General features: G+C 45.8%; 2 protein-coding genes across 10 annotated transcripts in view; one reads left to right on the top strand and one right to left on the bottom strand.

The window, feature by feature from the left end:
* Window positions 1-21,878, bottom strand: part of ANGEL1 (angel homolog 1) — a 40,608-nt gene extending 18,730 nt beyond the window's left edge. For 2 of the 5 annotated variants that reach the window (XM_037984309.2, XM_073011187.1), the window contains exons 1-6: window positions 21,757-21,878; window positions 8,665-8,779; window positions 3,388-3,963; window positions 2,240-2,466; window positions 1,753-1,822; window positions 733-1,166 (exon numbers count right to left, since the gene is read on the bottom strand). In XM_037984309.2, the coding sequence (XP_037840237.2) occupies window positions 733-1,166; window positions 1,753-1,822; window positions 2,240-2,466; window positions 3,388-3,963; window positions 8,665-8,779; window positions 21,757-21,783 (1,449 nt within the window). In that variant the 5' untranslated portion in view covers window positions 21,784-21,878. Of the gene's footprint in view, window positions 1-732; window positions 1,167-1,752; window positions 1,823-2,239; window positions 2,467-3,387; window positions 3,964-4,402; window positions 4,537-7,096; window positions 7,250-7,897; window positions 7,987-8,664; window positions 8,780-21,756 lie in introns of those variants that run through there. The other 3 variants (XM_007987377.3, XM_007987376.3, XM_007987375.3) reach the window with 3 other exon arrangements.
* The window catches only part of LRRC74A (leucine rich repeat containing 74A), a 44,358-nt gene continuing 36,793 nt past the window's right edge, over window positions 20,306-27,870 (top strand). The window contains exons 1-3 of one of the 5 annotated variants that reach the window (XM_073011190.1): window positions 20,306-21,325; window positions 21,641-21,769; window positions 24,549-24,604. In XM_073011190.1, coding sequence (XP_072867291.1) covers window positions 21,262-21,325; window positions 21,641-21,769; window positions 24,549-24,604 — 249 coding nt within the window. In that variant the 5' untranslated portion in view covers window positions 20,306-21,261. The remainder of the gene's footprint in view (window positions 21,326-21,640; window positions 21,770-24,548; window positions 24,605-27,870) is intronic. The other 4 variants (XM_073011189.1, XM_073011188.1, XM_073011192.1 and 1 more) reach the window with 4 other exon arrangements.

The raw sequence follows: 27,870 nt of genomic DNA on the forward strand, positions 1-27,870 counted from the left end.
ACAAATGAAACATATAGTAGTGTATCATGTTTATAAAACACACATGGCAGATTACATATTGGCTGTTATAAGCAATCACAGCACAGTATTTGAGGGTAAGAGCTCTGCAGCCAGACCACCTGGTTACAAATCCTGGCTCCACCACTAACTACCCACATAACCTACGGCAAATTACTTCACTTTTCTGGGCTTTAGTTTCCTCATTTATAAAATGAAAGCCATGATGGAAATTGTGAAAACTAATGAGTTAATGAGTATAAAGTGCTCAAAATAGCACATGGCACAGAGTTAAGTGCTTAACAAATGTAAACACCGATTACAATATCATAGGAACGCAGATATCACTGTAAGTGCAAAGAAAACAAGCTAAAAGACTACCACCAAACTTAGAACAGTCATTATGTGACTCAGAGAATAGAAAGGGAATGTGGGTAATAAAACAGGCCTGTGCCTTACTGTATAATGTTTAAGTTCCTCCAAGTACATACTCACGTACTACTTGTTAATTAAAAATATTAATGATAAAAACTGAAAAAAATTCCAACATGCCAAAGTACTCAAGAATTCTTAACTTCCAGGCTTGGGTACAAGCTATTCAACATAACAAGAAAAAAGAGGAACAGGCCAGAGCAGGTGTACTGAGGTCCCTGCCACAGAAGAAGCACTGATGCTAACAGCTGAATCTCTCTCTAGACCATGTTCCCACCCCCACTGTGGCCTCTCCCATTTCACCTTCCAGGCTGGCATCCCATGGTACTGGAGCTCTCCATCCCTGATGAAGTTGTAGAGAGGTGAATCAGGGACAGAATTTAGGTCCCCGCACAAGATGATGGGGCAGTGGCTGCCATCTGACAATCTGGCCACCTTGTCCACTTCTGCCAGGAGAATGGCCATCTGGGCCAGCTTGACATCACCCCGGCGTGGGTTGTAAAGGATATGGGTATTTGCCACACACAGTGGGGCCACTGAGACTTGCCCCAGGCCTTCTGGGATGAGTGGCTGCAGTAGCAACACTAAGCCCACATTATCCCGATTAAGTAGCTCCAAGCCAGGCCGGAAGTACTCCACAGGGCTGGCACAAAGCAGGCGGAATCTGGTGGGCTTGTAGCAAACAGCACAGCCATCGGTTTTACACCCGGTCCTCCTCTTGTAGAAACAGGTAAAGCCTGCAAGGAAAACCCCACCAAGGAGATGAGTCAGAGTCATTAAAGCCTGAATCCCTTCCAACCAGCACCAGCAGTCCCAGTGTGTGCCCCTGAGGCATTGTTCCTGCTACTCAGTAAAGAAGCCTTTGCCACTTCCTTGGTTCAGCAGGTTCCCCCTTACAGTTGTAACTAGGTGACTGAGGGGCTGGAACGGCAAGGAGGGAAGGGTATGAAGCAATGTAACATGATAGAAAAGAGCCCAGAATCTAGAGTCAGACAAGCTGGATTCCTAGCTCCACATCTACTAGTTTTGTAGCTTTGTGATTCTGAGGAAGTCACACGAATTTTCAGAACTTCAGTTTTCTCATCTGTAAAATGGGAATAATAACAGTCTCACCACATTGGTTACTTCAAGGATCAAATAGCAATGTATGTCAGAATTGCTTTAAAACTGCAGAATTCTACTTTCTCAGGCACACATGGAAGGAGCTAGCTCACAGGTGCAACTGAGGGTTTACCAAGACAAAATGGAAGGATGGGTCTTCAGGAGAGAGTAGGCAAGGCTGTAGAAAGAAAACCTGGCAAGCATCCCAGGGAGCTGCATTACCCATCATTCGCAGAGAGGGTTCCAGCTGCTCCCAGTAATGATCTTCCTGGACTTCCTGGAGACACAGGATCTGGGAAATTGACAAGGAACCCAATCACTCTGGAGTGCTGGAATGTGACCCCCACCCTCTAGGAGCAGGTCCTGAGGCCAGGTAGGAAGCTGCTGGGTCACAGTGAAACTTCCCAGTCACCAACAGCAAGAACAGGCCCAGACCTAAGCTGAAGAGATTAGACATGTGCACTGGATTTTCCTGCTCCTTGAATCCCTCAAGCCTCCCTTCCTGCATAAAGGTGCTGGAAAGTGCACACCTAGGGAGATTCTTCTCAGCATCTGCCAACAACTCACTGACACTAGGCAGGCAAACTCTAACCCTAGATAGGACTCCAATCATTTGAACAACTATGGGGTTGAACTCATCTTCTAAGAGCACTGGGAAACAGCCCAGGTCCAGCAACAATGCAAGATGGCAACTCCCCACTTCACTCACATCAGGGTCCCAGTGCTGGAATTCCTGCATGAGGTTCATGAAGCGATAGTTCCAATTGAGGATGTCCGGATGGCAATGTAGATAGAGCTCTGAGCTCTGCTGCATCAGGTCCTGAGCCAGGATGTTATAAGACATCAGAGTGAACTGGAACTGAGGGCCATCTCCTGGCTTCAGGCCCTGAGCATCTGGCTGGGTGGAGAAATCCTCCCATTCTCGCCACAAAATTTCTGAAAAGGAATTGGGAGAAGCATTCCATGGCAAGTACAAGTAATGCAGAGGCACCACCATCTCCTCAGGCACCATTACTCCTGACTCAGTAATATTATGCCTGAAGTTCCTTTTACCATCTGCCCTGTCACCCACCCCTCTCTGTGGGGAATTGAGCAGCACTCTATGGACATTCTTCAGATGACATGGTTAGCTCCACAAAACCAGAGATCTTGGCCTGCTCACCTCTACATCACCAGTACCTAGCATCTAATAGATGCTCCATATATGCAAGCTGACAATCTCTCATTTTTGATAAATCCATATATCTCTGGAGAATCACTCAGATGAGTGTGCTTAACAGTCACCTGAGGTTAAAGACATTTCTAGAGTTAACTGCAGCCCTGGGTGTTTTCTGATCCCTAAACCTGGAAGAGTCTGTAGGACTAGAAACCACAGTGTGTCCCCATCTCCCCTATGGCATGTGGCAGCATAGTGGATTTCAAATCTATTGATGCCTTTCTTCAAATTTTAATGGACTCTGAATATACAATACAAATAAAACTGAGGTGATCGTGACTGAGACAGAGAATAGAGGCCCTGAGACCTCTCCATCCCTACCCTCAGAAAGCCCTAGGGTTACCACCAGAGAAATGATATTGTGGAGAATCAGAACTAGAGTATGCTTTCGGTTCTTCCCTGGCTTTATGACTTTAGGCATGTTCTGCTACCTCTTTGCACTGTGATTATTTCACCTTTAAAACCATGGGGCTGGATGAGATGATCTGTAAGGCCCCTCTAGATCTTACACGCCAAGATTCTTAGAAAAATAGAATGCAGTGGCAGAGCTCCCTACCATAGAATCTTCTCTTTAGCAATGGCTCTGCCCACACCTGAGACACCCTGCTCCCTTGGCTCACTCAGTCAGTTGTCAGACTCACCATGATATGGTATTTCCATTGGGGGAGGCTGCAACTGCCCCATGCCCTCAAAGGGCCAGATGGGAGCCTCTTCCTGGGGCACAGGCTCAGGTGCTATGCTCCAGGCCAACACCGCCGGGTCCTCTTCCCACTGCTCTGTGGCCAGGGCACCCACTGGGAGGACAGCACAGTCTGCATACTGGGGGTCCGTCTGCATGGGGATAGCTGCCCACATAGGGCCCTCCACCTCCGGCAGTGGTTCCTCTCCTAGCATCTCAGGGAAAGGCTCGTCCAGGTTCTCTGCTGCCCGAAGGTCACTCAGCTGCCTGCTGGACCACTTGTCCTCTGAAGCAGCATTCTCTTCTCCAGGATTATCCATCAGAAGTGCCAGGCTGCTCTGGGCTAGTCCTTTATCTACAAGGGGCCCCTCACTTGCAGTTGAGAGTACCTGGCTCGACCCTTCTTCTCGCCACTGCTGCAGCAGGCCCTCACATTCCTCCTGCTCAGGGCCCCGAGGGGCCATGGCAAAGTCGCCTTCTACCTGGGAGGATGAGCTCTTCGCCAGAAGGACATTTTTTCGACATGTAAAGAAAGCATCTAGGAGGAAAGCCAAAATACCAGGTTATAAGACTGTCATCCAATCCACACTCTTCTCCCAGCTAAAACATAAGCCCAGTAAAAGCAAGACCCATATCCACCTTGCTCATCGTACCATCACCGAGCCTGCCCACCTTAATGCCTGAACATCATCATCATAATCAGGGCAAAGTATTCACTATGTGCCAGGCACTGTTCTTTACAAGTGGTGACTAATTTATAAGGCAGGGATCTGATAAATATTCAGTGCATGAAAGAACAGCTCTCTCACGTAATCTAGAACACAGATGGGCACATATAACCACACTCCTTTTACATGACTTAGTTAAAACTATTAACAAACTCTTTGGTTCTAAGAACTACATTACATTAGAACCAGCACTTGACTGTGAATCAGAACTGTGGGTTATGATCTAGCAGCAAAATTAATAAAACTGACCTTGAACAATGCCCCTAGTCAGATGGAGTTACTCTTGACTGTAAAATGGGAACAAGAGGCCAGGCGTGGTGGCTCCCAGCACTTTGGGAGGCAGAGGCTGAGGCAGAGGCAGCAGGATCGCTTGATGCCAGGAGTTACAGACCAGCCTGGGCAACATAACGAAACTTCATCTCTACAAAAAATTAAAAATTAGCCAAGTATGGTGGCATATGCACGTGGTCCTAGCTACTTGGGAGGCTGAAATGAGAGGACTGCTTGAGCCCAGGTCGAGGCTGCAGTGAACTATGACTGCCCTTCTGCACTCCAGCCTGGGAGACAAAGTAAGACCTCATTTCAAAAAAAAAAAAAAAAAAATTGAAAAAAAAAATTGGAAAAAAAAATTTAATTAAAAAAAATAGAGACAAGCGAAGTTTGAACTAGATAATCTCTAAGAGCTTTTCTAGTTGTATAAATTCCCTGATCTATGAATGTACTCCAAAAGACAAAGTCCTAAAGTAGAGTCTCAAAAATCTATACAATTTACATCTCAGCAAAGGCCCTTAAGCCTCTTCTTAAAGCTACTTATTGTAATAAAATCTTCACAAACTTCATTATCTGCTTTCCCATTCCACAACACACCAGAGGCTATAAATTACAAGGTGCCAACAATTGACAGTAAGAGACAGCTGACATCTCTTTGCTACTGCAGCCACAAATCACAACCAACAGGCAAGAAAGAACGTGGGAAAAACTCTAAAAAAAACTCTGAGCACAGTATTTTGGTGAGAGCAAACAACTCCCACACTCACACACTCAGCCATTTATTTACAGCACAGGACAAGTGACATGCACAATGCTGGCCCTCAATCACTAGACTCATTTTACTGGCAATTTTTTTTTAAGGCAAGAAAAGTTAAAAGTGGCTCAAATATTGAAAGACTGTTCAAATATGTTGTTTGGAGCCTATGTATATTTATGTCCTTCTAAACAATGGTTTTTAACCACGGTGATTTTGCCGTCAGAAGACATTTAGCAATGTTCAAAGACACCGTGGTTGTCACAACTGCAGCAGTGCCACTGGCATCTAGTGGTTAGAGGACAGAGACGCTGCTGAACTTCCAACAATTCACAGGACGGACCCACAACACATGATCTGGCCCAAAACATCAACAGTGCTGAGATTGAGAAACCCTGCTCTAAACCTATGGACTGGGTCATTGAGCTTTAGTCTCAAGGACTTGCTAATTATCTGCCCCTTGAAACATCCTCTGCGTGTACCAGATGGCAGAGGTTCTTTGGTTCATATGCACGAAGTTAGAAGCTTTCGATTTTGGCAGATGTCTTTTGGCAGTGGTGGTGGTGGATTTTCAGCAGCAGAATGCTTCTGTTTTTTAAAAATCTTATTTGGAAACCAAATATGCCAAGTAAATGTAAGTGGGACTACTGTAATGTGTAGGTGGGGAGGGGCCCTCCTCTGAGATCCCTACGACTCTACTGGTCTGGAAACCTCTGGACTAGCATACTATATCACTAAGGCTGCCATAGACGGCATTAGAAGAGCTCCAGGAGTCACAGCAACATAGTTAAAAGAATATCCTTAGTTCTCTGAAAACAATGACTTCTGTGGAGTTTCCCATTCCTCAGAAGTATGGACACACAAGACATTCCTGAATTCACTGAGTGCCTACTATATACCAAGCAATGTGTTAACACCAGAGATACAGCGAACAAAATGGGCGTGGCCCTGCCCTCCTGAAGTTTGCATTCTAATAGCAGATACACAGTAAAAATAAATTTAAACTATTTCTATATGAAATATATATTATCAATGACACACACATTGTGTATCAATTGTGTAAAGTTCCTCAAAGGAAAACCACAAAACACACAGTTAGAGCCCTCATTTCTAAGTACTTCTTGGTCCTGTCCCATAAATTAAAGGCAAAAAGTCTGCGAGTTCCATGGGATCTCAGAAACTGATGGTCGTATAAAACCCTCCGTAATTTCAAAGCCCAGGAATTGAGAATGCAGACAAATTATGAAAAAGTAACGAAATAACCACTCCCTCTGAGGTATCGACTGAGCATTGCCCCCACCCCAGCACATCTCCCTCTAAACCGCCGGGGCTGGGGGCGGGAATGCTCCAAAGCTGAAATTTAAATGTGTCTCTGACTGTGCGTCCGTTTTTCAACCAGACACCGGCGAGAGAGGCGCAAGAGCTGCCAGGTGGCAGTGAAAGGTGAGTGTGAAGTTAACCTGGCGAAAACCGGTGCGTCTAGTACTTCGGCCATAAACCTCCCAGAGCCGACCCGCCTCACCCGCCGAGAATTTGGGCACTCGCCTCGGTCCGAGCTGCTACCCCTTCCCGACCCCCCGGGGTGCTGACTTGGCGGACCCCACGATCTCTCTGCACCCCCAGGGCCAGGAAAGGGCCCTGCCCATCCACAGCTCCTCTCCACCTTAACCGTGGCCGGACGCCATCTGACAACAGGCGGGAGGCGGGGCCGCCCAGGAGGGTCGTCGGCCAGGTCCAGGCCTCGTGGGGTCAGGAGGGGCCCGCGGGACAGGGGCTCAGGAACGCCTCCCTACACGTCGGCACTGCCCGGGGCACCGTAGTCGTGAGGCCCGGACAACCGCACACCGCCCCAGGCCCGCGGAACCCCGCAGAGGCGGGCCCAGGCCGGGCTCCTGTCTATCGGTACGCCTGGCCGGTACCTGAGAGGGCGCGGAAGAGGCGCGTGGCCGGCAGCAGCAGGTAACACAGGCACGAAGCGATCATGGCCGGCCGCCCGCGCCCGCGCCCGCCTCCGCTCCTCACTGCCGCCTGCAGGGCCTCCCTCAGCTCGGCCCCGCCCCCGGCCCGGTCCGGCCCACGTGGTGCAGCCAGGGCTCCCGCCGCCGCGCTTCAACAACAACTTTATTGGGAGCGCAGGTCTATGGGTGCGCACGCAGGAAGTGGGAGGAACCGGTTCCCATGGCAACTAGCCTCGCCTAGCTCCCGGCTGCCACCCAAGTGTGCCGGATTAAAATTGAGTGCCTCACTGGAGGCCCCATAGTGTTATTCAAAGGCCACAGTTTATTATTCCCACTTCTGCCGCTAACTAGGTGTCCACCTTGTGACCATACTATAACCTCTTCGCTCCTCAGTTTCCTCACCTGTAAAATGAAGAGCTGGACTTGCTCTAAGGCTCCACTTAACCTTGACTTCTAGCCCTTCTCAGCCCAGAAAGGAAGCGAGTTCTTCCCCATTTTCCCTCTTTTCCTGCCTCTACTTCCCTGTCTCAGATTCTAGGTCACAAATTGAGTCCTACCTTGCTTCTGGAAGTAAGATTTTGTCTCCTTCCCTACTTTCTAAATGGGTCTTCTTTTCCCTAATCCAGGAAAACAGGGTGTCCCATTGGTAAGGGAGTCAAGAAAGAAAGGAGAGAGGACAAAGAGAGAAGAGAGAGAGAGAGAGAGAGAGAAGAGAGAAACGTCCACCAGGCCAGGGACCAGTTCTGGCTGGTTGTTGCTTACCTTGAGGTATCTCTAATACAGTCCAAGCACCTACTGTAACCAAGTACCCAGCTTGAAGGTTATATTCTTGTTATATTCTTTTATTTCTTTGTTTCTTTTTGTTCAGTTAACCACTAGGCACCCCCTGCCCCCGACACCCCATCCCCCCGCCACACACACACTGTTAGCATATCTAATTGTATGTTGGCTTAAAAGTTCCAGAGACTAAATCTTGAAACAGTATAGGCATCTGTGGAAATTTCCACCAGGAGATTGCTTCAAGGCTACAGTTAATTTACAACTCAGCCCAGCCCAAGATGATGCCAGCCTGTTCACCAGATGGGCAGTAACTCAAGGTAAGTCATCAGAACTCGTCATGAAGACCTGCACTGCCTCACCCCTTGCATACCCTCCATACCAAAACTTCTTAAAGCCTTGCATTTTGCTTGGAAATGTGAAGCAGTTCCATTAAAGCAAAAGCTTGGATCGTTTTGCCCTGCTGCTAACTTTGGTTTATAATAAAGTTAGTCTCCTTCTACCATACCACGACCTTGCTCATTGGTTTTGCAAGCGGCCAAATCTGCATTCGCTAGCACTACTAGCCACCACATAAGCCTTTGTTGACTGGTTGAACAAAGCATATGTCACTAAATGAAGGCCAGTTTTGCCATCACTTCTGTGCCACCCAGCAACCTCTTTGAGTCTCTCTTCCCCAGTCTCCCTCCCCCAGTCTTCTGCCCCAAACAGGCTCTGAAGGAGGGACTGGATGATGCACCCAGTTTCAGTACCCAGTGTCTGAGTTGTGCGATTTCCAATTTGTGGCTGGAGACTTGGTTGTTCAGGCAAGCCTTCTGGAGAGTCACCAGATCCTGGACCAGCTGGGTACATCATAACACTGAAAGGCTAAAAGGAGGAAGAAGGAGAGAGTTATTGTGGCCTTCCCACTACTTACCCTTAGTTTTAGAGGTGGCAATGTCTGCCTGCCTTCAGGCAACAGCACTCATCCCTTTGTTTAAGACGAAACAGAGGCCCCAGCAATCTGAAGGTTGGGAAGCTGCTTAGAAATTAGTGCACAAATGGTGGATCTACCAAAGGCGCTCCTGAGGTCAGGCCCCCTCCTTTGATGTGGCTTGAGTAAAACCCTCCTTGTACCCTCCCTTCCATTTTGTACCATGAGTTATCCAGAAGTCCAAGTTCCAAATCAGATCCTAATCAAGGGTAATGGTTCCCTTATCTCCACTGGGAAAATGCTTTCAAAATACAAATTTCTAGGCCCTACTCCCAGAGTTCTGATTTAGCAGCCCTGGAATGAGGCCCTTAAACACTTATTCCAATGCATGGTTTGGGAACCTCTGCTAAAGGATCTAGTCTCAACTGGGCTGTTCAATGCACATGCATGGGCACAATGTGTCAGCCCAACTGATCCATGTTCTTTCAGAGGCTTTTTCTGAGACCAATTAAGTGAGGCTTCCCTCTTTTTGTTTCCTGGTCCATAATCAGTTGTGTTGGAAGATGTAGGATGATATGAGGATCACACACTTTGGAGTTAGTGTGGTGGATCTCAACACCACCTACGTTGAGATCCTAGCTCTGCCACTTTTTACCTGTGGAACCTCTCAGGTTGCTAAGGTCTTGGGGCCTCAGTTTCCTCATTGTGCCTGACCCAGCGTCAACTCTCAATGTTTACTATTACATTTTTGGATTTGGGCGGAAAAAACAGCTCTGGACGCTGCTGACGTAGGATCTTCTTCCACAATTTCTGGCTAAAATCGGGTTCCTGCCCTTCCGACTGTAATGAGTATTACTAAGCAAGCCAGTAACTACAGGTTCCAAGGAGATTGGGCCTGAAGGAGTGGAGCCTTAGGCTTCCCCAGTCAGAGGAAAATTACAAGTGCAATCTGCACAGTCTCCAACCTCATTGTGTCAGAAATATCCCAAGGAGACAATTCCCTCAATTCATCCCAACTGTGCTAACAATGAAGACAAGTGTGAGCACTTGCATCCATCACCGCCATGGTTTCCAGGGTGCAGAACCTATCTACTGGAGCAAGTGGGAGGTTTTGCAATACTTTGAGAGACTTAAGATGCTCTCTTAAAGGGACAGTTCCAGTGTATAAGAAATTTAAGCCCTTGAGGGCTAAAATTTTACTTATGACAACAAATATATGTGGAATTCCAACAGAGTGGCTACATTTATTAACTTATTGATTGAACATGTGCAAATATTGGGGCGGCATAGTGCTTTCTTCAGGATCACAGAGGCTACTGACCAACGCCTGGAACAGGGCTGCCCAAAAGAAATATATGGTGAACCACACATGTAATTTAGAATTTTCTAGTAGCCTCGTGTAAAAAGTAAAAATAAATCAATTGATAAAGCAAGTGAAATTAATAATATTTTATTTTACCCCATAGATCCAAAAATTTTGTATTTTAACTTGTAATCAGTAGTTCAAGATGAGATATCTTATGTTCTTTTTTTGTACTAAGTCTTCAAAATCCAGTGTGTGTTTTGCTTGGACATCACATCTGAATTTGGACTAGCCTTATTTCAGGTTCTGAATACTGCAAGGAGCTAATGGCTACCGTATTGAACATGGGCTGGTCTAGAGAGCGCAAATAGCTTCTCAGATAGGATAGGCTGAAAAGATTTGCTCATCTTCAACTCTTATGATAACCCGAGGCCTCTATACTCCTAGTGATCTGCCTTCTCTGAGCCTAGTGTTTTCTTTGGGAATCTCAAGATTTATGGCTAGATATTCCCAGAATGTACGCCAGATTAGTCTGAATTACTGGATTCATTTGCTCACTTACTCACTGATTCATGCATCCATGTGTTCACTAGAGATTTATCAAGCACTCATCAATGTTTACCCCAACCTCAACCTTTACTTTCCTTGACCTGCCGCCCACTCCCCGATTCCTTGAAACTTCAGCCCTGGACTCACAGTCTTCTTCCCTACCTCTAGTCCTCCTGTCACCAGTGTGGATGAATCATCCTAACCCCTGGAAGCTCATTGCCATGATCTCCTCATTGACCTTCATTTCCATGTACTTCAGACACTCCCTTCCCTGGTTGCACCTTGGATATGTCATCACTGGGCACTGTTTCCCCTCTGAAATCATAAATTCACACACCCACTCTGAGGGCATGGCTTTCTCATGGCTTTCTGCCTCTCCCACTTCTACTTCATCTTTTCTTTTAACTCCATCAAACCTTTGATTTCTCTATTCTGTCCTTCTCAAGATTTCTCTCAGTCATCATTTCTTTCTCTATCCAACATGGAATTCCCATGACCCCTCTTTTAAATCACTGTCCCCAATATCATCAACTCTCCTGCCCATTGTTCTTGGATTATATCTGCGTAGGTCAGTAAAACTATTCTTCTTGGCTCTTACATCTGGGCTGCTGAGTACCGATGAATAAAATTACCACCTCCATAGATTGAGGCCATTAGTGTGCTAGTCTCCAACCTCTCTTCTGCCCTCAACCCTCCCCAGCAATTCTGTGTTCTTTAATTAGCTTTCTCTCCCATTCTCACAATGATCATTCTTTTCAAACTTGCTGCCCTATTGCCTCCCTTCTTGCTCTCAGGAGATTATCTCCCCATCAACTTTAGAGAAAAAATAGAGCCACCAAGTGTAAATTCTCTAATCCCTGTTGCTACAACAATGCATTGACCAGCATCTCTAACCACCTTTTCCTCTTCTCCCAACACAGCAGTTGGAACTTCCACCATGCTCCGGACCCCCTCCTGCCTGCCTCCTCTGAGATGACGCTCCTTCTACTACCCCTCTCCTTTCCTTCACTGACCCTTTCTCATCAACATTTAAGACATGCTCAAATCACTCCTGTCAAGAAGCCCTTCTTCAGTGCCAGGTCCCCTCCAGCTAGCCCCTGCGTTCCCACCTCTCACAGCCAATCTTCTTGCAAGAGTTGTCTGCAGCTGCTGTCTACAATTCCTCACTCTTATTCATGCTCATTCCACTATGATATAGCTTCCACCACCATCACGCCACCAAAACTCCCTCCTCACTGTTCCTGATGCTTTCCTTGTTGAGGATAGTAGGGTCCTGCAGAAAGAACACGCCCTAGGCATTATTATTTCTTGAATATTCTGTAATTTTGCATAACTTCCCCCTTCTTGTAAGCTTCTCTTCCCTTGGTTTCTGTGACATTCTTGTTTTCCGCTTGTCTTGGTGGATGTCCTATCCTTGTGTCCTTCACTTCTGTTCCTCTCACCACCATCCTTTTCCTGATGATGTTCCTAGGATTTCTCCTTTGGCCTCTTCCCTCCTCTTACTCTACCGTCCCTTCTTGAGAAAGTCTCACCACTCCAATGGCTTCAAATACCATCCATATGCTGAAAACTCACACATCTACATTTTTAACCCAAATCCTTTTTCTGGGCCACAGACCCATAAATCTTTTTGCCTGTGGACCTCTCCCAAAGGACACCCCAGCGACAACTCAAAGACTCAACCCAGGCAAAGCTGTACTCATCACCTCCCCACCACCATCCTCCAAAAGACTCCTGCCCCAGCTCCTTTGTTCTCTCCTTCAGGAGTGGCACAACCACGTACTGAGCTATCCTGGCCCCTGCTTTTTTCTTCTCCCCTTTCTCTTTTATATCTGATTGATTCCCAAATCCAAGTGGTTTGGCCTTCTTTGTATTTATTCAATGGATCCACTTCCTCCAGCCACTCCTGACTAGTGTTGATTCTCCTCTGCCTGGATCCATTTTCCACACTGCAGCCAGAGCAATCTTTCACTGTGTGAATCATATCAGGTCACTGCTGCCTAAAACCTTTTACTGCAAACTCCCACTGTCCTCAAAATGTAAGCCAAGCTCCTTGGATTAATTATACAGTCAATTCACCTCCCACCCCTAAGTGCTTTCAGACCCACCTCTCTGCACCATGAAGGCTTTCCTCACGAACTAGTAGTTCAAAAGCACAACAGTTTAATCAGAGGGTACAGCACATGCTGGTTATGTGGTTTCTGAAATACTAGCCCCACAACAAAATTGAAAAGATACAAATTCAGCTGATTTTCAACAATGGTGAAAAGACAATTAAATGGCAAAAGAATAGTCTTTCAATAAATGGTGATGGAACAATTGAATGTCCACATGTGAAACAAATGAATCTCAACCTATAACTTCACAAAACAAATGAATCTCAACCTATAACTTATACAAAAACTAACTCAAAATGGGTCACAGGAAAAGTTCGGGAAACAGATGGTGGTGATGGTTGCGCGAGATTGTGCGTATACTTAATCTCACTGAATTGTACACTTTAAAATGTTAAATTTAATGGTTAAATGGCACATTTTATCACGCATATTTCACTGCAATAAAAAAAATTAAATGGATCATAAACCTAAATGCAAAAGCCAAAACTATAAAACTTCTAGAACAAAACAGGAGAAAATCCACATGACCTTGGGTTAGGCAAATAATGTTTAGATATGACACCAAAAATGTGATCCATAATAGAAAAAAAAAACTATTTGTATAATTTTGACAAAATTTGGCTTTATTAAAATTAAAACTTTTACTCTGTGAAAGATATTGTTAAGAGAATGAGAAGACAAGCCACAGACTGAGAGAAAATATTTGCAAATCACATTTCTGACAAAAGACTTACTTCCAGAATATATCAAGAATTTGCCAAACTCAGCAATAAGAAAATAAATAACCCAACTTAAAATGAACAAAAGGGCCGGGCGCAGTGGCTCGCGCCAGTAATCCCAGCACTTTAGGAGGCCGAGGCGGGCAGATCACCTGAGGTCGGGAGTTCAAGATCAGCCTGACCAAGATGACGAAACCCCATCTCTACTAAAAATACAAAATTAGCCAGGCATGGTGGTGCACGCCTGTAATCCCAGCTACTCAGGAGGCTGAGGCAGGAGAATCACTTGAACCCGGGAGGGGGAGGTTGCAGTGAGCCAAGATCACGCCATTGCACTCCAGCCTGGGCAACAAGAGCGAAACTCCATCTCAAAATAAATAAATAAATAAATAAATAAATAAATAAATAAATAAAAATTAAAATAAAATAAGCAAAAGATCTGGACAAAGGAGAAATATAAATGGCAAATAAGCATACAAAAGGATGCTCAACATCATTAATCATTGAGGAAATGCAAATTAAAACAACCATGAAATACCACTACACACTTACTAGAATGGAAGAACAAAACCAAAAACTGGAAATGGTAAATACTGGCAAGGATGTGGAGCAACTGATGCTGTCATACATTCTTGGTGGGAATTCAAAAATGGGCATACATATTCGGGCGTGGTGGTTCACTCCTGTAATCCCAGCACTTTGGGAGGTTGAGGCGGGTGGATCACCTGAGGTCAGGGGTTCAAGACCAGCCTGGCCAAAATGGTGAAACCCTGTCTCTAATAAAAATACAAAAATTAGCCAGGCGTGGTGGCACACGCCTATAATCCCAGCTACTCAGGAGGCTGAGGCAGGAGAACTCAAGAGAGAAAAAAGCTCATGTTCACACAAACACCCGCACATGAATGTTTATAGCCATTTTATTCATAATCACCAAAAAAGAGGACAGTAAGAAGGTGTCTTTCCGCAGGTGAATGCATAAGCAAAGTGTGGTACATCTCTGTAACAGACTATTACTCTACCATAAAAAGGAACTCTGCAGCAACGTGGATGACTTTTAAATGCATTTTGTTAAATGAAAGAAGCTAGTTCAAAAAACAACATATTGTATGGTTTCATTAATGTAACTTAGAAAAGGCAAAAACTATTAGGATAGAAAAGAGAAGAGTGGTTGCCAGGAGATAGGGAAGGACGAGGGGTAAAAGAGGCAGCATGAGGGGCTGTTGAGGGTGATGGAACTCTTTTGAATGGGACTGTGGTGGTGGATATTTGACCAATATATATTTGTCAAAACATATAGAACTGTACACTACAAAGAATGAGTTCTGCCATATATCAGCCATAATAAAATCAACCAGGATGTGTGAGGAAAGATGAAATGCAGACTCTGACAAATGAATCTCACTGTATTATATGTGAATTAAATAACCCACTGAAGGGGGTGAGAAGAAAGAGTTGACCTAAGTAACTGGGGAAAAATGTATTTTGACTGGATACCATAGGGGTAAACAGCCACAACCTTATATACTAACAGACACCATGCTCTAGTTAGTAAATTTGTTTCTAGGACTATGGCTTAGCAATTCTGAAACTAATTATGTATATATATTAGAGATGAACACATAAGCAGATATATGGTAGAAAACAAGAGGCAGGTTTATGGCCAGGAGAAAGAAATGACAAATACGAAAAAGGAGACGGCATGAATGAGTCACGTAGTGCCGGACTGGGGATCGAGGCATAAGTATAGACTCATGGTTTTTGTTCAGTGTACATATATAGATGGACTGGTATGGAAATAAATATAAATGTGTTTTATGGGTGGGTTAGTTTACATGCACACACATATATTTCCTAGCTCTGTTCACCAAAAAGTCTAGAAGTAGTGATACCCACATAGTGATGAGTACACAACCTCCCAGATCTAGGTTTCCAAATACAATTCTCCTTGGAAAAATAATTTCTTCTGTTTTTTGTTTTTTGTTTGTTTGTTTGTTTGTTTTGAGACAGAGTCTCACTCTCGCCCAGGCTGGAGTGCAGTGGAGAGATCTCTGCTCATTACAACCTTCGCCTCCCAGGTTCAAGTGATTCTTGTGTCTCAGCCTCCTGAGTAGCTGGGACTACAGGCACATGCCACCACACCTAGCTAAGATAGGGTTTCACCATGTTGGCCAGGCTGGTCTCGAACTCCTGACTTCAGGTGATCCTCCCGCCTCAGCCTCCCAAAGTGCTGGGATTACAGGCATGCACCACTGTGCTCGCCCAGAAAAGTAATTTCTGTGACTCCAGAGAGTAAGGAAGTGCTTAAAAAAAGGGGGAGGAGGATGTCAAAAAAAGGAGGAGGAGTAAGGAAGTGCTCAAAAAAAGGGGGGCACAGGAACCCACCTGAATGAACTCCCAATGGCCAAAGTTGGAAACTGAACAGTAAAATAAATGATAGTATTGTATTGTAACCCAAGGAATAAAATAAACCTGAGTCCCTATAGATACAAACAACTGAATAAACAAGTGGTAGAGAGGGGCAACTCCTGTAGAAAAACTCCAGTCGATAAATGTAGAAGGATTGCGAATACAGAAAATCACCAGGAGAACACCATAGTTATTGTTGAGGCATGATCCACTGATAGATGCTAATATTAGTGGGCAAAAATTTGAGCAGAAAGAGGACATTTGCAGAGTCTTAAAGTATCTAAGTCTGTATTCTGTATAAAAGGAAAAATAGCAACTTTACTGTAGCAAAAACTGGCAGATACCTCCTTGACCAAGTGATCAATATAATACATCTTGACATCATGTACTGCTGACACACACCAAGAAGGGTACATCAACTATGTGGCACCCTTCCCAATAACCATGACAAAAACATCAGCCAGACCAAAACTGGGGACATTCTAAATATCTGACCAGTATTTCTTGAAAGTGTCAAGGTCATGAAAGACAAAAGAAAGACTAAGGAAATGTCACAGTTTGGAGGAGATCAACAGAGCCACAATAACGAATGTAATATGGCATCCTGGCACCAAAAGAGGACATTAATGAGAAAACTAGTAAAATACAAATATAGTCTATAGTTTAATTAATAGCATTGTACTGATATTAACTTAGTTTTGATCATTTTTTATGGTTATATAGATGTTAACATAAAGTGAAGCTGAGTGAAGAATAAATGGGACCTCTCTGTTATGTTTGTAATTCTGTTATCTAAAATTATTTCAAAATAAAAAGATTAATTTTAAAAATGTGACTGGAGCCGGGCATGGTGGCTCACACCTATAACCCCAGCATTTTGGGAGGCCGAGGCGGGCAGATCACCTGAGGTCGGGAATTCAAGACCAGCCTGACCAACATGGAGAAACCCCAACTCTGCTAAAAATACAAAATTAGCCGGATATGGTGGCACATGCCTGTAATCCCAGCTACTCAGGAGGCTGAGGCAGGAGAATCGCTTGAACCCGGGAGGCAGAGGTTGCAGTGAGCCAAGATGATGCCATTGCACTCCTGCATGGGCAACAAAGCAAAAGTCCGTCTCAAAAAAAAAATTTTTTTTTTTAGTGTGGCTGGGCATGGTGGCTCATGCCTGTAATCCTAGCACTTTGGAAGATCGAGGCTGGCGGATCACTTGAGGTCAAGAGTTTGAGACCAGCCTGGCCAATATGGTGAAACCCTGTATCTACTAAAAATATGAAAAATTAGCCAGGCATGATGGTGCACACCTATAAATCCAGCTACTTGGGAGGCTGAGGCAGGAGAATTGCTTGAACCCAGGAGGCGGAGGTTGCAGTGAGCCGAGATCGTGCCACTGCACTCCAGCACAGGCAATAGACAGAGCATGACTCCATCTCAAAAAAAAAAAAAAAAAAAAACAGATACCCTTGGTCGGCGCAGTGGCTCACACCTATAATCCCAACATTTTGGGTGGCCAAGGTGGGTGGATCATTTGTGGTCAGGAGTTTGAGACCAGCCTGGCCAACATGGTGAAACTCCCATCTCTACTAAAAATACAAAATTAACTGGATGTGGTGGCTCATGCCTGTACTCCCAGCTACTCAGGAGGCTGAGGCAGGAGAATCGCTTGAACCAGGGGGTGGAGGTTGCAGTGAGCTGAGATCGCTCCACTGCACTCCAGCCTGGGCGACAGAGCAAGTACCACCTAAAAAAAAAAGAAACCCCTTTAATAATACAGAAGTTTTGAGAAAAAATAATAATAATCACAGAAATTTTGAAAAATAATAAGTTATAAAAAGAAGTTACAGGTATTACATTTCAGGGTTTTTAAAAGATACACATTTTTTTAAATTATGGTCCTTAAATGTTTTTATTTTTTCCAGAAATAACTATTATGCAAAGAATATTGCTGTCCACCATTCTAAAGAAAATCTCTGATGATGTCACTCTCCTGTTCAAAACTCTTCAATGTCTCCCTATTGCCTTTTAATTGCATTCGGATCTCTCCCTGAAGCTGCTCTGGCCCTGGTGGCCTCCCGCTCCGCTACTCCTCTTCACAGCCTGCACTCCTACCTGGAGATCTGCTGCCTTCCTTAATCCTGACCTCCTGGAAATGCCTTTTCCCCAGACTCTACTTGTCCAGAGCCCAAGAAAGTTCACCAGTGTGAAGAAACCTCACCCTCCCTGAACTCCCAGCACGTTTCCCCAAAGACCCTTCTCATTTTCCCTGCTGCTGTTAGACCCAGGCTGATGGTGCCTCTGTCCAGTGACTTAGTTGGAGCACCTACCTCTAGATTTTCTCACTCACCCTTCAGTACCTGAGACCAGATGGTGCCCTCCAAGTAGAGCACCCAGAGCCCTAGACCAGGACACACATGCCCTCTGATCCCTCTTTCTCCCAGTTAATGCTTCCTTATCCTCTGCAATAGTGTGGGTCAGCCAGATGCCCTGAGGATCACTGGTGGACTCATGTCTACCTGATCATCCTAGGAACTGATCATACCCCTGGCCTGTTTGGTATTTCTTTAGAAGGACCACATGAGATTAGGCCACCAGAATGGTGCTGACATGCTGACTTAGGGTGACTCAAATTGTTTATATGAGCAAGAACTCTGCCAAAAGTATTTGCCCAGGACCCTCACCCTAGTGTGGCCTTGTCAATTTCTATCATGCATTGCACATGCCTTAAAACGGTCCTGTCTTCATCATGTCTGCATCCCTTCCCCACAGTGGTGCCTATTTTAGCGCCCGTGCATAATAGAGACTCAATAAGTATTTCTCAGCGTGAATGCTCGAAGGAATAAGTAACATCTCAGGCATACATATTTATTTTGATCCACGGTTCTAATCATGTTTTCCTTGCACAAATTTCTAGATCTTCCTCATTCTGAGTAGCAAAAAAAAAAAAAAAAAAGGAAAGAAAAAGGAATTTTCACATCCTCAAGCCCTCCAGTCACTGACCTGACCGTTGATGTCCTGAAAACTTATCAAGAAAGAACAAATGCGCCTCCAGATTCTTCTGACACCAAACTGCAACTGGACTTCAACTCCAACACACGTGAGAATGGCCGAGTGTGGGAATGCTGGTTGAACGGTCTCAAGGTAGGCAGCCCCGTAGTTTGGATTTAACAATGCTTTGGCTGCAACAAACTATAGTGATAGGACATATGTTCATTGCGCTTTGCTTTTGATCTTCAGCTTCAAGGTTGAGATGCTCTCCCATGGGAAAAAGAAAAAAGGAAGAAGAGCTGGGCAGAAGAAAACCGACTTCACCCACCACTGAAATACTTCCTACCTGAAGCACAGCTCTCTTGCGAGAAGAACATGATGGCGGCTCTTCACAGTCCCCTAATTAAGAGGCTTGGGTTGGGTCCTGACTTAGAGGGAAATACAACACCACTGAGAGGCCCCCCGCACAGCACCTAAGCACTCACAGCCAAGCCTGGGCTTGGCCCCAGTGGACATATGAGAACAGGTGCCTGCCAGAAGGCGGGAGGCCTGCTGTTGCCAGGTCCACCATGTGAATCACAATGACTGCATGAGGTCACGGAATGTTGAAGATGAAATGAAAGTGGCTCCTGAGTCACAAAGTCACAGGGGGGTGGGCATCCTTTTGACAGGGCTCCCAGCAATAGAGCAGTCCCACTCTCCCGGATGAGCTGGAGAAGTAGCTACCTCTCCCAGACAGAGTTGGGGTCAAATTCGTGCACATCCAATTTCCATCAAAGCCCACTCTTCCCAGGGCTTGCTGGGAGGGAAGGATAACTGCAGGCTCCCCTGGGATGCCCCCTCATGAGAGAAGTTCACAAAGTTTGAGACAGAGGCGAATGGACAGGTGTGCTTCTTAGGGAAGCAGTCAAGAGGTGGCAAGAAGTTGGCAGCTGCCCTCAAGAGGGTCCTGGCACCATGGACAATGACAAGCCTCTTCAGCCTGAGACAGAAGGTGAAAGGGCATCCCATCTCTCACCACTCAGGCCCATCCCCACTGCCTCAATACAACACCTAGTGATCACAGGACCCTGAAGCCCACTTCTTTCCTCACCTGGGACCCTCTAGAAGTGGGATGATGTGTTATACTGACTTGGGTTCAGGGCTTGGCAAACAGGAAGAGTTGGCTACAGTGCTATGCTAGAACTATGTCATACTGGCTCCAGTCAGCTTTAATTTGTATTGTGTGGGCTGGTTGATACCATATTTATAGTTTGAAATCAGCCACATTGGGAATATTTACACCACATGAATTGGCTAACACTATAAATCAGGATATTTTGGGTGTTTTTTTTTTGTTTGTTTGTTTTTGTTTTTCCTGGAGAATCAATTGTTAAATATTTACCAGCATCCTACTGGTTGTATGGAATTCTAAATTGGAAATTTAAGGAAATTAAGACTTAGAAATTCATCACTTTTCTAAGGCACTCAGCAGTTTGGCAGCCAAGCTGCTGTCGTCTTCTAACTACCAGGCTACTGCTACCTGCACTGTGTATCCCAGATAGGCTGGGAGATAAATGTTGGAACCTGGGTCTATGGACAAGGATTAAGAAAGAACATGGACTCATTAGGAACCCCACCATCCTAGAATCTGGGTGGTCAAAACTTGTGACCCCTGCCACAAACACTCAGCCCACCCAATGAGTGGGTTGGCTAAATTCTGACAGGTCATTCAGAGGCATAGTGTGGCTTCTTGAAACTGCTGAGTCCTGCTGATGCCCGAGGATTGAGCTCTGGATTTTATGTGTGGCTTCCACAAGCCTATGGCTGATCCCAGGTCAATGGCCCAGAGGTGGTAAAACCACATCTAGCAAGTGTAGAGGACTGGTGTGAGGGAAGCTCTGTTCCCAGTAATATGATTAATTCATCACTATGAATTAATCATAGTCATTCATTTCAACCCAAGGGAGATTTTCAAGCCCCTCCTTCTTCCTGATCACAAATCAATGTTAGATTGGAAGGAAGAGAAGGTAAGTCAAATTCTTACCCATGCCTGGGTATCGGGACTGGCTGAGCTGAAACAAAGACTCTGTTAATGCAAACAACACCTTCACCCTCTCTCTCCTCCCAGTTTCCCCAAGAAGGGAAGCATCAAAAGGAACACTTGTGAAGCAAGGGGAGAATGACACTGGTTCCATCTGACAGGGCCAGCTCAAACTTCCCAGGCCAAGGCTAACCCAGTCACCCTTCCTTCTCTTGCTCTCTGGAACTGCTCCTGGTCCATTTTATTTTCTATTTGACCTAAGTTGCCACCTGACCTGGCCTGCCCTGCCTCTTATACTCCCTGGCACCATTTGTGCCTGACAATAAGGAAGCCTATGTATCGGGACCCAACCTTTCACCTGAAAGAGTGCCAGCACACCTCAAAACCCACCCAGACACGTAAGAAGGGGAAAGTGTGAGCAAGGAGCTGATCTCCAAGGCAGGCCTCAGACAGGGAAGCGGGCAGGAGCAACCAGTCTCCAGGGAGCAGAAGGGAGTTGGTTTCACAAGCCCCCATGGACCCAGCAGTCAGAGGCAGCGCTATTGGGGAAGGCAGGTTTGTAGAGTGGACTTGCCCTGGCAGGGCTGGGGAACCTTGAGGACCTGGGACTCAGAGGAAGGGAGCAGAGACAGAGGGGCGGTAGCGGCAGGCTTTACTGGAGAGGCCAGCAGGTTTTATTCCTGGCATCAAGGAGATGAGTTTTTTTCTTCCAGATGAGACTGAAACTGAGCTAGTACCACAGAGCAGCGATAAAACGCTCTACTGTGAGGCCGAACCCCCGCCAACTGTAGAAAAAGTGAAACCAGCCCAGGAGAATTCGGAAACAGACCTGGAGATTGAAGGTGAGCATGGGCATTTGGGGGCGGTCAGGGCAGCTTCTCAGAAGCTGGAGAAATCTGGTTTCCAGGAGCTGTCATCTCACTCCTTTCCAGAGTCTGCCCCACGGACGGCCTGTGGAGGAAATGTGGCAGAAAGGCCTGTGCTCGATTTTGCCTGGAGTCCTCCTCCAAGCTGGCCGGGGACAGCAGCTTCAGCTTCCCACACTTGTCACCTGCCTCAGGAGCAGTACCCTCACATCAGCTTGTTAAAAGCTGAATCAATACACAAACAGGGTTTTCTGATCTAAATATTTCCACGTGGGGCATCCTATGCAATCTTTGCAATAGTCCTAGAAGGTAGACATCATTGCCCATTTTTAACAGAAGAAGAACTGGGCCTTAAAGAGATCATAGGCATTGCCCAGGGACAATGGGAGTTTGCCCAGCATATTGGCTGATCCTGTGTTTGACTCACTCTGATGGTCCTGCCTTCTGTATTCCATATTCCAGGCCCCTGGAGTGTTTCTGTGGCCTATCTTGCATCCCAGTGACTTTCCCACACTCACCTTAGAGCTCTGGTTTCCCCTACTTTTCTTGATAAATCTAAGCATGCCTGGGTATCGGGACTGGCTGAGTTGAAACAAAGACTCTGTTAATGCAAACAACACCTCCACCCTCTCTCTCCTCCCAGTTTCCCCAAGAAGGGAAACATCAAAAGAGAACACTTGTGAAGCAAGGGGAGAATGACACTGGTTCCATCTGACAGGGCCAGCCTCAAACTTCCCAGGCCAAGGCTAGTCCAGTCACCCTTCCTCTCCTGTGGCCTTGCAGCTGGCTGGTGGGCAGTGATTCACAGGCAGCAGAGATGGAGGAAGGCCAATTCTGCCAAATTAAACTGTGAAGTTCATCTGCATCGAGTCAGTTTATAAACCTCTCCACCATGGTCAACATACAACATACATCTTCACCCTTCCACGCAGACCTCCTCCCCACTGTCCCCTAGGCAGCTTGTTGCTCTTTTTCTGGCTTCTGGTCCACTTCAAGTCTGTTGCTGACGTTGCTTCCAACACCCAACTTCATTCACCTGGTTGGAGAAGGTAGCAAAGGACAACACTGGATGTTTGGCCAAAGGGTCCTATTTCTATCTCATTCCCCTACCTCTTCCCCTGACTGCAGCAAGTGCTAACACTGTCTCTAGCTGCCCATAAAACATAACAATAGGGAACACAGCTAGAAAGGGTCAGCATCAAACCCAGCAGAATTAGTCCCAGGGACAAAACTGGGGGTTACCTTCCCTGCTTTGGCCAACAGGAACCTCTAATGGCTGAATTTGGCACCAAAAACTCTGTCCTGAAGGGAAACTCGGGGCTCAGCAGCCCTGGTTCCTGGTGCCCCTGCTGTGGTTGCTGAGACACTGGGAATGAGCAGGGAGGGCACGGGAAATGGGCCAGCTGGGAGCAGTGCTGGCTGTGAGTCTAGAGAAGAGGGGGAGACGAGCCTGGTTTGCTCACATGCCATGAGCTGTTTTTCTCCACAACAGTGGTTCCCACCTGGAAGCAATTTTGCACCAAGGGGACATTGGGCAAACTAGGGGTAGGGGGTTGCTACTGGCATCTTGTGGTTCCATGCCAGGGATGCTACTAAACACCCTAGTATGTACAGGACAGCCCTCAGAACAGAATTATCCATCCCAAAATACCTGCAGTGCTGAGGTTGAGAAGCGCTGCTGTACAAGCATCCCTAAAAGAAATCTACTTTGTAGTTGTGCTTGCAAAATCAGCTTCCCTGTAAAGCACTTGTCCTTTTACCAACAAAGTTCCCATTGTCAGCCTTAGATTGTTTGGGCGGGGAGGGGGTTGGCCAAAGGCCCTGGGATCTGAAGGAAAAACAGATGCAGACGTAGAGGCCAGCTGGCTCCAGGAAGCCCTGGCATAGGCTGGACTTGCCTAATGAGGACACAGCTGTGGGGCACCCAGAATCCAGGGAGACCTGATGCCCAGTGACCACGGGCCAGGCTGGCCTAAAGCCTAAGGAATAAACGCCCCCAGGGGTTAGAATGGAAAGGTGCAGTCCCTACTTCTGCTAGCTGGTTTTAGCACTGAACAACTGTGTGTTATTTGAGGCTAGGTTTGTCGTCGATAAAGCAAGGATGACAGTCCTTTTTATAAGGAAAATGACATGCAAACTTTTGAAAGAAGAAAGACCATTCACATGCAAGCCTGCTTGTTTCTCGCTGATGTGGAGGTCTTTCCATATTCACTGGTTTGCCATTTTGAGAGGTCCACCCTGTCCTAGTTGGGCTTTTTAAATGTCAGTGCCTCTATTAGTCTTTGGTGAAGCTTTTTTCATGACTCACAACCTTGTGATAGTGGTGGTGAAATTAAAAGTGAAATGGAGACTCCATCAGCCATCAAAAGTCATCTGCTTTTGGCCTTTCAGAATTGTCCAAAGGTGGGCAAGAGGGCTTGGGCCTTCTATGTCCTTGACCAGTCACTGGATGTGGCCAACCTGGGCAGGTGGGGTGAAGCACATTGCTCACTTCTAGGAAAGCTTCTGGCTTAAAACCATGGGCCTCATCTCCTACCCAAAGGAAAACATTCATCTGGGACTTTCTGGAGTTACAGTCTCCCTCTCCTACCATGGACTGATGTCCCAGACAGGAGCTGGCTTCTTAGCACATACCCACAGGGAGAGATCCTCTGGCAGAGGACAGTCTAGACATGAGTGAATGTGACCTGGGGCTAGAGGGGAGGGAAGGCAAAGGTGGAAGAGAAATCCTACTTCAGCCCATCTTTCTCTGCAGATGAGAAATTTTTCACCACTGGACCAAAGGAGCTGTACCTGGAGGCCTGCAAACTGGTGGGTGTAGTGCCTGTCTCCTACTTCATTCGGAACATGGAGGAGTCCTACGTGAACCTCAACCACCACGGCCTGGGCCCCAGGGGTACCAAGGCTATTGCTATAGCCCTGGTGGTGAGCATGCTAGCGGGGGCTCATGAAACCTCGTGGAGGTGGAGGGTTGGCAGAGTGGTAGGCCCAAGATTCAGAGGGCCCCTCCTATGGAGCCTAAATAGGGACCTTTATGCCCACGCTGCCCTGGGTTCTGCTTGGCTGCCAAATGATTTATTTAGCTCCTGGTAGGAGGCTGCTAGCAACCTGGGCCTTAGAAGTCTATGCTCCTTGCAGAGACTTTGGGGGGAAAAAAATAGAAGTCTATATACTCTTTACTGTTCAGGAAGCAAAGGCACCAGCCCCTGGGGCCAGAAAAGTGACCAGGCCCAATGATCAATGTAAGAGCACCAACAAAATGCCAGCCTGGGTCTCCATTCCAAAGCTCACCTGTGCTATAAATGGGTTTACTACTGACCCATTCCATTCAACGTCTGCCTTGTGCAACATTATAATTCATAAATACCGTGCTGTAGAATAGATCAAGTTTTCCCACAGAAACAGTGTTCTCTCTCAGCTTGGTATAAAACCAAACAAGGACTTGACCTTGAGTTCATCATGACTTTATATAATTATAACTGACTTACACACAAAACTGACTCCCATCACAGAAAAACAGAAAACCTAACAACTGCATGTCAGCACAACACTGTTTGTTCGCTTAGAAAAGTAAACAGAAAATTCCATTATACAACAGCTCAGTAAGGTAGAGAGGTAGATGTGTCTTTAGAGGTGACATTTAAAATTGGTAATAGTTAAATTATCCATGGAAAGAATTAACAGAGAAAAATAAAGAGTACTTACAGGACCACCAGGTTCATATGCTCACTGTGCAATAAGGACCAATGCACTGAAACAGCAGAGTTTGCAACAAAGAGTTTAATGATCACAGGGTGGCCAAGCAAGGAAATGAAAGGAATGCTTCCATCCGTTTCCCTAAGGAGTTCTGGTCTAGAGTTGTTTGTTTGAGACAAGTTTTCTCTATTGCCCAGTCTGGAATGCAGTGGCGTGATCATGGCTCACTGCAGCTTTGACCTCCTGAGCTTAAGTGATCCTCCTGCCTCAGCCTCTTGATTATCTAGGACCACAGGTGTTCACTACTGCACCCAGCTAATTTTTGTATTTTTAGTAGAGAAGGAGGCTTGCTGTGTTGCCCAGGCTGGTCTCAAACTCCTGGGTTCAGGCGATCCACCCACCTCAGCATCCTAAACTGCTGGGATTACAGGCATGAGCCACTGGACCTGGCCTGGCCAACAGTTTTTAAGGGGATCTTGGAGGACAAGGGACTGAAAAATTAGGGTCATTGATTGGTTGGGACAAGGGGAATGAAATCATCAGGAGGTAGCAGCTGCATGCTTTGGTGAGTCAGCTTCTCTTGGGGTCCTTCAGACCAGCTGATGTCAGTATAGTTTCACCAGCATCTCAGATGGAAAACTTAACATTTCACAATGCTTGCGATGTTATCTGTAGAGCAGTGAAAAGGAACTATGATCCTGTGACAGAGTCTATGTGATTCTAGGGCAACAGGCAGCAAAGAACTCTGAGGAAGGGGTCAGAGAGCAGCTGACCTCATGACCAATGCTGTGTGTGCTGCAAGCTGGGCTGATTTCTGTTTCTCCCCTCCCTTCTTCCCTGATCAATTTTATAAAGTTTATAGGGACAGTTTCAGGACTGAGAAAGAATTCTTTAAAAATATTATTTATAAAGGAGCTGAAAGAAGAAAAGGAGTCGGTAAATTCAATAGAGGATGAGTGACTGAGAGACAGGAGAAGCTACAGAATGGTAGAGACAGCCAAAGACAAGCTGCAGGAAGACTGAGTCGGCCAAGTTCAATGATGCAGACATCTGAGAGAGTGATGAATGAGGAAGGCAATTCTGTGTGTCCATATCTATTCAGTTATGAAATACATGGTGAGCTCCAAAAAGCCTGGAAATACACTGTCATTGTTGGTTGCTAGAAGGTACAGTAGTCCACCCTTATCCACAGTTTCACTGTCTACAGTTTCAGTTGTTCTTACAGTACAATAAGGTATTTTGAGAGAGAACAAGAGAGAGAGATGCCACATCCACATCACTTTTTTTTTTTTTTGAGAGACAGTCTCGCTCTGTCTCCCAGGCTGGAGTGCAGGGTCATGATCTGAGCTCACTGCAACTTCTACCTCCCAGGTTCAAGTGATTCTCTTGCCTCAGCCTCCCGAGTAGGTGGGATTACAGGTGTGCGCCACCACACCTGGCTAATTTTTTGTATTTTTAGTAGAGACAGGGTTTCACTATGTTGGCCAGGCTGGTCTTGAACTTTTGGCCTCAAGTGATCCTCCCTACTTGGCCTCCCAAAGTGCTGGGATTACAGGCATGAGCCACGGTGCCCTAGCAATATTACTTTTATGATAGTATATTATAATAATTGTTCTATTTTATTATTAGTTATTGTTAACATCTTATTGTGTCTAATTTGTGAATTAAACTTTATCATGGGTAAGTATGTATAGGAAAAAAGCATAGTATATTTAGGATTTGGTACTATGTTTGGTTTCAGGCATTTACCAGCAGTCTTGATGTTTTCCCCCAAGGATAGGGGTGGACTACTGTAATCATTGTTAGAATGTAAGTTCCTTGTATGATAAGAGGGATAAGCTTGTGTGCTGCTGTTCATTTTGAGTGCCTAGCCCCCAGTTGGCATTGAACGGTGTATTCCTAGAATACATGGTCTTACTTTTCTTCACTTTCCCCAACACACTCATTCTTTCTGAAAAATATAATGGCATTTGCATTTAGCATATGCACTTTAAGAAGTGACAGGAAATGTGAGATTGCACTGTTTTCCAGGGATGGGAAGAAAGGGGCGGAGAAAGAACAAAGCCGTCTTGAGATTTGTCAACGGTGGAAAGGCTGATTAATGAAGCGTTAGGAATGCACCATTACCTCAGGAGCTTCGGGGGAAAAACATGGACCATAATGACATCCTCTCGGGACTTGGACCACTTGTTTCTTAGTAACGGCAGTTTCTGTTTGGGAGGAGTTTCTTCTTCCCCCGTTCTCTGTATCATTCATTTGACAAGTAATCATCGTGACATTCTGGTGGACTGAACTTCTATTTGCTCTTTGTACTGATTAACTTTTCACGTATTTGTGTTTTCCTGGCTTAGATTAGGAGCAGCCTTAGGAGCAGGGATAGT

This window comes from Chlorocebus sabaeus, chromosome 24, assembly GCF_047675955.1.
Source record: "Chlorocebus sabaeus isolate Y175 chromosome 24, mChlSab1.0.hap1, whole genome shotgun sequence".
NCBI classification, from domain to species: domain Eukaryota; kingdom Metazoa; phylum Chordata; class Mammalia; order Primates; family Cercopithecidae; genus Chlorocebus; species Chlorocebus sabaeus.